At 34.6% G+C, this 12,731-nt stretch overlaps 1 protein-coding gene across 2 annotated transcripts in view; it reads left to right on the top strand.

The window, feature by feature from the left end:
- Positions 1–2,306, top strand: part of LOC127853671 (transmembrane protein 216-like) — a 40,802-nt gene extending 38,496 nt beyond the window's left edge. For both annotated transcript variants that reach the window (XM_052388374.1, XM_052388373.1), the window contains exons 5-6: positions 611–812; positions 1,336–2,306. In XM_052388374.1, coding sequence (XP_052244334.1) covers positions 611–812; positions 1,336–1,351 — 218 coding nt within the window. In that variant the 3' untranslated portion in view covers positions 1,352–2,306. The remainder of the gene's footprint in view (positions 1–610; positions 813–1,335) is intronic.
- The last annotated feature ends 10,425 nt before the right edge of the window (positions 2,307–12,731 follow it).

Below are 12,731 nucleotides of genomic sequence, written 5' to 3' on the forward strand. Positions count from 1 at the left end.
GGAGGTACCATGCGGTCGATCTGTGGTCTGTTAGAATATCGTGTCACTCAAATTACTTCCTCAATTTGTGTTGGATATACAACAAAGTTTTCTTTCTTCTTATCCATAGGGACATTGTTGTGTTTGACATTTATTTTCCTGATTATAATCAAAATGTGCAACAGATAGTCATCTTAGTTAATTGTTTGTCACTGAATCTACTACATCATTTTAATATGATTTAATTGAAACTTTTCAGACTTAATATTTTTTGTGTTGATCATATTTTAGTTTTGCTTACTGGCATTCATCTTTGATTTGTTTAATTTAAATTGTAGTTGGTAAGATATACATGAAACTTCTTGCAGTTCAAAATAATGCACATCACCTTGAATAAAGTCAAATACAAATTTATTTGGGTATGCATTGAAGGATCTTGTAATTATTTGAAACGAATGGTAACTATAAAGGAACATACAAATCTGCATGTATACCTTCAAGATCATCAAGTTCATACTTTTTGTCAAACCTTCAATAATGTCTCAATGGTATGTGTTGATACTGTCGCCCTCATTGATTGCTGGAATTTTTGTCGAAGATAGACACTTAATAAGTTTCCTAAATATTTCAGCACGTAAAGGCAATTTGACAGAGAAGATTGTTGGCGTTATAGTGTCCATCTTGCTGTCCATTCCTGCTCTACTGGGGGCAATATTCTACCTGTACTGGCAGACCTATGTCACTCGGGCGGACATTATCATCTCAGCCATACAGCTTGCCTTCATTGGACTCGAGCTCATCTTTGGAATCATATCCATCATCACATTTGCAAGGTTATAAACAGTTTGCTAAAATTATTGCATGTTCTCATTTCTTCACCATACGCCAAGGCAGGCTAGCTAAGTTTGATGACATTGTACACAAATCTGAGGACCACTGCAAGCTTTCCGGCATTGACAATTAGTGTTGGGGACTGGTCGTGAAATTATTTTAGGGCCATTGTCCTCCCTACCTCAGAGTAAAGTTGGGCTGTTACTGGCATAAGCATGTGCTCTTAGTGCTGGTAAACACAGCTTATTCAGGTTTAGTGTGAGCTGGCGAACTGACTGCCGTGATGTGACTGAAATGCTGTCGAAAAAGTAAAAAAGGAGACAAAATATAACCAAAAACAAGTATACAACATTTGATAGGTTCCATTGCAGGCAGCTAAGCTTATAAAAAAAAATCAGCATTCTTTAAACTTATTGGAATGATAAGCTGACCATGGTACATGTAAATGTAGCATGCATAAATCAAATTATTGACAGCTGATTCTTACACTATAAGACTGTGTGATTTATGTCATGTATTTTTCAGGGCTACTCCATACTGATGTTTGAGAATCTTCAAGTTTGTCATCATCCTGCAATCCATGTCCCATCCACTGCCTTTGCTGTTTTGATGCAAGATAGGAAAGATTTAACTTTTTTGATCATCATCAGTTTTAAATGTTTACTTAAATTCTTTTAATACGCAAACAGAACCTCATTAAACTATTTTTAGGAATACTATAAAAACTCTGGTTTTGCAAGTACATGCATGTGAAGTTTTCCCATTTACATATATTTAAGATTTTGCTGTTAGTTATGTTTACAGGAAAGTATGCATTTTGTTTGCTTATGCAATTTTTAAATGTATTCCCTGTGAAATTTGACTTTGAAAGAAACATGTTATGTTGTTAAAAAATCAAATTGGAATGGCGTACTACCTTTGGTAATAGACTGTTATTTGTAAGCTGTATGATGCAAAACTGCAACAAATCGATTGAGAACAGATATTATTTATGTTGGAATGTACATGTAATTTCTTTTGTCTATCCTGCTGAATTAATTAATAAAAAATTAAAAAGGTAATCAAACAGGTAATCAGAAGTTATCATAATTACTATGATAATAAGCATGAAAAAATGTGGTCATAATTTTACAGTTTGAGTTTGTCAGTAAAGTATTGAGGTATCAAATTATTAAATTGGCCTAAATGTATATATTTTACAGGTTAATAGAAGCGCGCAATTGACAAATTTAAGAAATTAACTTGAAAAAAAAACCACACAAACAACCTTATTATTCCTGTCAATAATAAATATGTTTCTATGGGATAGCATGAATGTATACTTAAAAATAACATAAAAAACAAAGGTTGGGCAAACTATATTGTTTGAAACTGGAAAATGATGGTTAGTTATAAGATTTAGACATTGTTAGTTCTGTAATGTTGTATAGTGTTGTAGATATTTTGTATTTATTATGATGATGTAAATATGGAACCAATAAACTGTGATATTTGTATCCATTATTTATTTCTTGATTGTAATTATATGTTCAATGCGTATCGTTGTATACTCAATTAATATACAGGGTATACAGTTTATTTCCTAAATTATACTGCTTACTCGTCGCCCATATAACAAATTCCATGTAAACAAAATAATAAGAAAAATTAAGAGAGAGCATGTGATAGACAAGAGAAAGCCAACACCATTCTTTTTTTGTGTGTAATATAAGTAGGTCATACCATCTGGACCAAGCGGGCGGGTGTGATGGAAATTTGCTAGGTGTGCGCCACTAGCGCCGTTGACATGCTCTACCCAATATATTATTGGCATCGCACTGGAGTGCGGCGACTAGTATGTAATGCGTTTTTTTCCGCTTATGGGAGAAGTTATTTTACGGATCAATTTATATAAAATTTTTTTTAAAGAATATCTTGCATAGTGGTGATTTTTTGTGTAAATTAGGTTAAACAAGACTATTGTCAAGCAATATAAGTCCCCTACCGGCTCCACCATTGTCAGAAATTCCAACATTTTCAGATTAAAAAAAATATATATTTGTTGCCATAGCAACCATAATTTTTGACGTAGGAACAAAATGAAATGACGTGCATAATGTCCATAGTGCCATCTATCCATGTTTCAAGTTTCGTGACAAAATATTAAGAACTTTTAAAGTTATCGCAGGATCCAGAAAACCACCATTTTCGGCAGTAGTTCTAGTCTATTCGTTGCCATAGCAACAATAATTTTAGACGTAGGAATAAAATGAAATGACGTGCATAATGTCATATTGCTATCTATCAATGTTCCAAGTTTCATGAAAAAATATTAAGAACTTTTAAAGCATACATGCCAGACGTCCCGATCTTGGCGGGACAGTCCTTCTTTTGGGGCGTTTGTCCCGGTGTCCCGATGTGACACTATTTGTCCCGCCATTCTTACAAAACGATATACGCTCTATAAGTTCACAATAAAATTCCCTATTCAAGCTCCGTCTGTCCTTTATTACCATCGCTAATCCCTTTATTGCCCCCTATTAACAAACCATATCTACTAGTCGAGTGATCCAGTGTTGTTTTTGACACCTTATCAGCGATATATCGGCAAATTATTGATTTTATCGGGCATTCACACCAGGGTATTTTTATGATAAGGGTCGTTAATTGCTAGTGATAGATGCATCGTATTGCATTACGCAGATTGCTTTTGTATTTCAAGGCCCAAATCAAGTCCAAAATACTATTATTACTCGCTATTCAGTGTATTATAAGTCAAACAAATCCAGCGCTGACCGTTTTTGACTGATTTTCAGAAAATAATTTGTACATATGGCATCAATCTAAATTAAAAGTTAATGGATGATTGGTTGAATAAAAACAGTGCTCGATGTGCGCACATCGCGTTGAACGTTGCCTTAGTCCCAAATGGATTCATCCGCATAGTGTTTGTTTACTTCCTGTGTTCATGCAATTCTAAACACATTTATCGTCAATATTTGCCAGAAATTATGAGGTTTTGTAAGTAATTAGCTGATTACTGACTGCAGTAAAGGTGGCATGATTGATCGTTTTTGGTGTCCTGCTTTTTGGTCAAATGTCCCGACATTTTTAATGGACTGTCCCGATTTGGATACGAAAATTTCTGGCATGTATGTTTAAAGTTATCACAGGATCCAGAAAAGTGTGACAGACTCACAGGCCCACAGACGCACAGAGCGAAAACCATAAGTCCCCTCCTGTGAAACCGGTAGGGGACTAATAAGTACTGCATTTGTGCCTATTACATTTATTACAACATTTATTGCCAATAATGCACAGCTAATTGTTTTAAATAATTACTGATCACAAGGGAAAGATCACAGGGAGTGGGCAAATACGCGAAACTTTCTGGTTTTGTATAAAAACAAAACATAATCAAAAATATATTTATTTTGTGGTTTTTCTAACAAAAGCGCAGACTTTCGCGTCTGTTCGAGTTTTGGTTAACGCGTATTTTCTTCAATTTTACAAGACGACAGCGATTACACGGTTTATTGCTTTATTGATAACCGTTACACTACAGTCACTTATAAAGGATGTAGGTGCCTAGTAAGATCGGGAATAGTCGGTCGATATCACCGTATTCGGAAAGCGTTTTGGATATAAGCGATATCTACTGTAAAGTCCGGAAATTATACTAAAGACACAAAATAAATTTGTATTTTATTATGCCCCCCTTCGAAGAAGAGGGGGTATATTGCTTTGCTCATGTCGGTCTGTCGGTCGGTCGGTCTGTCGGTCTGTCGGTCCGTCCACCAGGTGGTTGTCAGACGATAACTCAAGAACGCTTGGGCCTAGGATCATGAAACTTCATAGGTACATTGATCATGACTCGCAGATGACCCCTATTGATTTTGAGGTCACTAGGTCAAAGGTCAAGGTCACGGTGACCAGAAATAGTAAAATGGTTTTTGAATAATAACTCAAGAACGCATACGCCTAGGATCATGAAACTTCATGGGTAGATTGATCATGACTTGCAGATGTCCCCTATTGATTTTGAGGTCACTAGGTCAAGGTCACGGTGACCCGAAATAGTAAAATGGTTTCCGAATGATAACTCAAGAACGCATACACCTAGGATCATGAAACTTCATGGGTAGATTGATCATGACTCGCAGATGACCCTTATTGATTTTCAGGTCACTAGGTCAAAGGTCAAGGTCACGGTGACCCGAAATAGTAAAATTGTTTTTGGATGATAACTCAAGAACGCATACGTCTAGGATCATGAAACTTCATAGGTAGATTGATCATGACTTGCAGATGACCTCTATTGATTTTGAGGTCACAAGGTCAAAGGTCAAGGTCACGGTGACCCGAAATAGTAAAATGATTTTCGGATGATAACTCAAGAACGCTTTTGCCTAGGAACATGAAACTTCATAGGTACATCGATCGTGAACCGCAGATGACCCCTATTGATTTTCAGGTCACTAGGTCAAAGGTCAAGGTCACAGTGACAAAAATCGTATTCACACAATGGCTTCCACTACAACGCACAGCCCATATGGGGGGCATGCATGTTTTACAAACAGCCCTTGTTTATATACGAGTTAAATTTGCTTATCTCTTTAAGATATAATAACTATACAATACAAATATAAGTTAAATTAATTCGTTTCAAAAAATATTTGTGTTAATGACGTCATAGTTGTTGACATTTTCTTAGCAAAATGGAATTGCGAAATAAAAGCGAGCCATTTGCAAAATTGAAAAAGAAGCAATCACCGAGCGTCAACGTTGTGTTCGATAACAATTTTTCATTTATCGAGCTCTGCAATGGCGATTTGTGTGAAAATGACTCACGTAAAAGCTATTCGCATTTGCTAAATGGCGTGAAAAGAGTAAGCAGAAGTGGGTGGGGGGGATGGAAGAAGATTGATTTACTCGTTGAGCTGTAGGTTTTGCTAAACAAATAACAGTATGGTCAGTTTTGTAATCTGTGTCCCATTCCTTTGACAATATATAACATTGTTGGCGAACTACAAAATGGCCTCAGTGGTTATTTGTACGTTGTTTGTGAAAACCCTGACTGTAGAAGGGCGACACGAATTACCCAAATCTACCCAAATCTTCCCAAATTGACCCAATCTACCCAAATCTACATAAATCTTTGTAAAAATAATTATTTTACATCATGTTTGTGTGATGGGCACTATTGTTTTGTTTAATGCTTCATCTTTACGCGTGACAATATTTTATTTCCAAATAAAATTACTTTTAATAAATGTAGGTTACACACCACTTACAAATTGATTTCTGTTCTGGCCACTAGGACTCAATATCCGATACCCATTTTGTTGTCGAACTCGGCTAATATATCATAGTAAGAATCTAATTTCAATGTGACTTCTAAAGAATTAAAAAAGCTTTAACTTTAATATGAACAAGTGACCTATTAGTTTACCTCATATAGCCCTTTAAATGAGGAAGTTTAAAACTAGGCCGATATATCATTACGTACAAATTTAAAGTGTTGGCCCAAGGAAACTTGCATCACTCACTGGCTGCCATATTTTTAAAGGAGAAGACACCATTTTTGAAATCATCTCAGATATCTGAACAAAGGATTTTTACATTACCATGGTGTTCACAAGCTTTTAGTTAATCCAGTATACCTATTTTCATTTTGTAACGGAAGCTTAAAGAAAGTAGAAGGGCATATACTTTGTGTAGTAGTAGTAGTAGTAGTAGTAGTAGTAGTAGTAGTTGTAGTTGTTGTAGTTGTAGTAGTAGTACATGTAGTAGTAGTAGTACATGTAGTAGTAGTACATGTAGTAGTAGTAGTACATGTAGTAGTAGTAGTATAGTAGTAGTAGTAGTAGTAGTAGTAGTAGTAGTTGTAGTAGTTTAAGTAGCAGTTGTATAAGTAGTAGTAGTTGTTGTAGTAGTAGAAGCAGTTGTAATACTAGTAGCAGAAGAAATAGTAGTAGTAGAAGTAGTAGTAGTAGTAGTAGTAGTAGTAGTAGTAGCAGTAGTAGTAAATGTAGTAGTAAAAGTAGAAGTATTAGGAGGAGTAGTAGCAGTTGTAGCAGTTGTAGCAGTAGTAGTAGTAGTAGTAGTAGTAGTAGTAGTAGTAGTAGTAGTAGTAGTAGTAGTAGTAGTAGTAGTAGTAGTAGTAGAAGAAGTAGTAATAGTAGAAGTAGTAGTAGTAGTAGTAGTAGTAGAAGTAGTAGTAGTAGTAGTAGTAGTAGTAGTAGAAGTGGTAGTAGTTGTTGGTGCTGTTGTTTTTGTAGTAGAAGTTGTTTTTGTTGTAGAAGTAGTATATGAAGTAGTAGTAGCAGTATCAGTAGTAATAGTACCTACATGACCCAAGCTGCCGTACACATTTGGATAAACATATTTATCTTGGTTGAATTTTCATTACACATGTATTTCCGATATGGTTACTTTATAGTTAACATAATTGTTTTCTTTATATTGATTGTATACGCATTGCACAATTAAAATTAGTATGCAGCCATTCAAAGTTTAAAAGTTAACAGCGTTGTTTAGTTGTTTTCTTAGTAATAAAAGTATATGTATCAAGATTTATAAAACGCTGTTTGATTCTACATATGTTTACTGATGATTTAACAAAAACGAACCAATGTGTTTTAACAAGTGTTTAAGTCTGGATGCTTTTCCTGCTATTACATATCAGATCTATTATTACGTGTAAGCTTTGACAGCTGCGTCGAAATATAATGATATCAAAGTTATTTGCAAAATTGAGTGCGCGATCCATTTAAGCAAGTTCAACCACGTGTCTTATTAACGAAAAATGATCATAGAAATTGTCCTTCTTCCTTTTAATGAAACAACAATGTATTTTTCTATCGTTTCTAAGTATTGGACCGTTAAGTTAAAGAAGTGTTATCGTTTTGAGACATGCGTAAACATCTTTACAAAACAGCCATTAGCCAACACTAATTTTATGGCAGGTATGCATTTAAACTTTTATAGAAGGATTGTATCGCGTAAATGTGAACCATTTGAACATGATACATGTTGACCCTAGAGCTATACTAGTCTCAACGTGTACAACAACTCATTAAGCAAACCCCTCACAACGGTTACCTCCTGCATTTCAACATTTGTTAAGAGATGTGAAGCTAATACACTTTAACGGCCGCAGCACCCGATTGTATAAACGCTGGTTAAAGTTACCGCTCGGTAACATTCAAACCTTGGTAAGTTTGCGGTTATTCAGGTATAGTAACCTTCAAGGTAACTCGATTGTATAAACACGATATACCGCAAAGTAACCTAACCGCGCATAGTGGAATTTAACCACCGGTAACTTTAACCAAAACATTCCCACAATGCATAATTTTCGCGCAAAGTGTCACGCTTATAAACAGCGACATGTATTTTTTTTTTATCAAATTCATTTACAAATGAATTCACAATAAAATAAAGTGTAAATTTTAACTATGAGTTCATCAAAATGACCAAGGACAAATTGATAATGATTTCGGGATTTGCATCATTTAGCGGAATCCCTGGTGCTTCGAAACTGCAAGAGAGTGCTTACAAAGACGTCTATTCTTCTAGTTGTTCTAGATGTAACATTACAATTGTTTCTTACATAGTTATTCTTTTGAGTGTTTATGAGGTCTGATCGTGCAGTTTGCAAACATCAACGGAAAGATTACAATCCAATGCATTTGTCATCGTCAACCGTTTGGAATGTCAATTAGGCGATGAGTGAGTTTTAAGCATGTTTCTTTCTATTTTATTAATTTAAAAATGGCTGCCCCCATGGTGATGAAATGACATGTGTTTGAGTTTTGATATTTCTAGATATGTAAACTTTTTTTACTAGTTAAGCGTAACTTGCCCTCGTCAATGTCGATATTAATCACTATTTAAATAATTTTCCGCCGAAATACGTGGAATAAACATGATTCAAATTTTTAAAAATAATGTATATTTTATTGTTAAAATCGCTTTGTATTTTGATTGATTTTGTGGATGTTATGATAAGTTGATGAAAACATCCTTTAAAGCATATATGTATACATTTTCAATGTGACACTCTTCCTTTAGTCGGATTTGAGTTTAATGCTAGGGTCCCACATTTTTCAAAATGACGCCTCTACATGAACCTTAACAGCAGTAATGTACATAGAGTACATGACGTAGCGTGTGACGAAGAAGAAAATTTATTGAGTTCTCATTTGAATATTTGATATGATGGCATAAGGGTCTTTATTTAACTATGCTAACATAATTATCAAAGACCCTAGATGCAAAGTCGTCAATTATTGAATTAAATTGATTATTTATGGATTTTAAAGGATTATTAAAGGTAAGATACTAGTTCGAACGTGTTTTGGTTTTTGTTTGTACTTGTGTTGTTCCCTGTTCTCGGAGAAATGATTTTAGCATGGCGCCATTGATGCATCGGATCACACACGGCATACCCATAACAGAATATAAGAAACGTTCTGTGCGTCCTTAAATTCGTCGTCAGAAGTCGGAAATCGTCAAATAAAGTAAATTAAGTCAAAAAATGTGTCAGTCGCTGCAATTTGTTGTTTACTCGTCGAAATTTTGAAGGTCGTCGATGGCTAGCTTTTATAATGTCGCGCGCCGCGGCCATTTTGTGTAAGTTACCTCTCGGTTACTTGTACTTACCCACCTAGGGAAGCAGGGTATGTTTTAACTGGGTTTTAACCGATCGGTATGACTAACCAAATTTTATACAAACGCTTACCGACCAGTAACCAACATGCTACCGACTTTTAACCGCCGGTATGTGGTTAACCGCCGGTTTAACTGTTTATACAATCGGGTGCTGCTAGGTTATTAATATTCCGGCACAGAAACTGAAGGTATACCTTATATAAGTATAACTATAAGTTACGATTAACATATCACTTTCAAAATGGCGATTTGTGATTAACCTGATTTCCGAAGAAGCTTATCCAATCACCTAGTATAGATATTTGTTATCATAAATCGGCTGCCAATATAAACTTTGTAATGATGGTCGATTAAAACCTGTTTCATATCATTTATATTATTTTTCCGTTTGAGTTTTCAGTACATAAAAGAAGGCCATAATGCCCCCGAAGCATTCACATGGGTACAATATTCACCAATTGTCGTATACATTACCTGGTATCCTTGTTTAAATACAACTTGTCACAGTGCGATACGAGTTACATTACAGATATCATCTTGTATTTGTCATAACAAATACGAGGTTAAAAAATTTACGTCCTCTGGGACATTACAAAGAAAGAGAAAACAATCAAGTTTGCTTCACCTTGTACTGCGACCTTGACTTGCATCGAGGAGGTTTACAGATGCACGTTACACATTGTCTTTTCGTGTGGAAAACTATTACGAAATCATAGTTTTATACTCAAAGCTAAACAGAGGAACCAAAATGTATACCGTTGACTTTGAAGTGTGGCGTCGACTTAAAACCGATAAGCAATTGATTTGTATTAGACAATATCTGATCATGGAGGATTTATAGTAAAATCCTTCAAGGCACGTTAAACTTACAGAGCAGAAACACACACGTGTGTGCGTAATTGACATTCAACTTTCTCCTTAAAATGAGACAGTTGAATCATTGGCACATTAGCCTAGGACCAGTTTTATTAGGCCACGTACGCAATTCTAAAGATTACGCACATAATTTGACTAACATTAACATACGGCTGCGTGCTATAAACTTATGTGGGAATGAATAAAACAATCCACAAGAAAGGTAGGTCCTTTCAATATATTGTTTGTGCTGGATATTGATTATTCAATTGATGAATGCGATAACTAGAATAAATTGTTAATTATAAATAATTACTCGTTTAAGGTCGATTGAATACAAAGGAATCAAGGTGATCTGTTGATATAAATATATATGTCCAGCGCTCAGCATCGTGCTTCGCAAACGTTAAGCTTGTTACCACTCTAGAGCCCACATGTGCTTGTGAAACTTGTGTTTGAATCTGAGTCATGTTGAGTAACAAAATCAGTTCGCAAGGTCAAATCTGAGACAGGCCTATTTACCCAAACACTCAATCCTAAATACCACACACGTTGTATATTCTTTTTTGTAATTTATTTATCGTGGACGACTAAAAATGTGCCCTCCATCTGTTATGTATGTTTGTCAGTTCGTCCATTATCCAGTTATACATAAATACGTATTCAAGTCACTTTGTCGAAACTTGGTATACATCGTGAAATTATTCGTCTTTGATTTTTACCGATGGTTGAGGTAAAATTCACAGTAAATAATACAAAAGCAAAACTGAGTAAATGCCAACAGCTTAAAAACGTGCATTAGATAGTGTCATGAAACTTGGCGCTTTAGGCTATTTATTTCAATCTTCCAATTAAACTGATTCAAGCAACCCATCATACCTTCCACAACCCCAATTCGTAAAATTACATAGTAACTTGTAAATAATATTGTAGAAAAACGCACCATATACGGCAATACTATTCACTTGTAAAACTGGTATGATCAAATTTCTCAAAAATATGTTTACATGACAATGCTTATTCGTTGTCTTGTAACAACCGGTTTTACTTATTACATCAGTATTTTTTATTATTGTAAAAACTGACTTCGGTCAGAAAAAAGTTTGAGAGCTGTTCGTGGAATGTGATTACGTGGGCAGGATTTATCAACAGTTTGTCACGTGGTCAATCGTAAAATCACGTAGTCCACAATACCAAGAAACAATTCGTTTAAAATAAACTACCTTGAACTTCATAAGTCTTAAATATTCGAAAACAAAGTCTTAAATATGCGAAAACATATCGAATGTATGACCTTAGTTTTAATTTACCAGCGCTGTTCGTGGAATGTAATTATATCAGCAGGATGTCTCCAAAATGTAGGCCGTAGTAAAATATCATGCAACAAAGTAAATCTCAATACCAAGAATTCATATTTAAATAAGGGTTTATGTCTTATATTAGGCACAATATCGACATGAGAAAAATGTATTTTCCATTACATCTCTTCCAAATACTACTTTTAACCCGGTTAGCTAAAGGCATGATACGTTCTTCATATTTGTTTACAACGTTAGTGGGACCAATGTAAGAACATGACAAAAACAAACTGAGTGGAAAACAACACCATTAGTTTAATTTAATAATGCGGAATTAATAACACAAGTTAATAAAAAGATAGAGAGCATACGACTGTGTTTGTATGTAGATAATGTATAACTTTTAAAGTAAACCTATTTTGTTATTTTAATTGTTAAACAATTGCAATAACAATATACTCAATAGAACACAAATTATTTCGAAACCTATCGTCTCATTGAAAATTGAAACAGTAAGGGGAACACATACTTTACGGATTTACAGGTTTTGTTTGAAATTCTTAATTGAAATTATTTTCCTCCAAGAGATCGAAAGTAAGGTTTTTTGCGCGACTTTGCTTTAAGTTTGTTGATTGGGCATGCATGAAGTATAAACTTTCCTTTCTTGAATATAGGTCGGACATCTTGTGAATTTTTAAATACTTTACTTCTTTGATGGCTTTATATAATAGTCGATTATGGACTTGACCCATGTACATATAGAACGAGCAATACAAAGCTACTGTCGATACTTTAAGGGTTACATTATTTCATCATAAAAAGACTCCTGTATTTCAAATTTTTTTGTAAATCGTCTTGTTTTAATGAAACATGCGTTTTTCGGATATTGTTCAAGTATTCATATGAAATAAATGCACATAACATAAACCATATTTTAAGTGTATTTTTCCAAAAGCTACAAACGCATACATGTGAGTGTTCGATTTTTCATAAGTTACGCCACTGAAACATTTCGCGTATATTTTTTCTACATCTTATTCAAATAACATTTTCTTATTACCGCTAAATATGCTTTTCTTCAAATAGTGGGGATCGAGTAGAATAAGTTTGATT

Source organism: Dreissena polymorpha, chromosome 12, assembly GCF_020536995.1.
Source record: "Dreissena polymorpha isolate Duluth1 chromosome 12, UMN_Dpol_1.0, whole genome shotgun sequence".
Classification (NCBI taxonomy): domain Eukaryota; kingdom Metazoa; phylum Mollusca; class Bivalvia; order Myida; family Dreissenidae; genus Dreissena; species Dreissena polymorpha.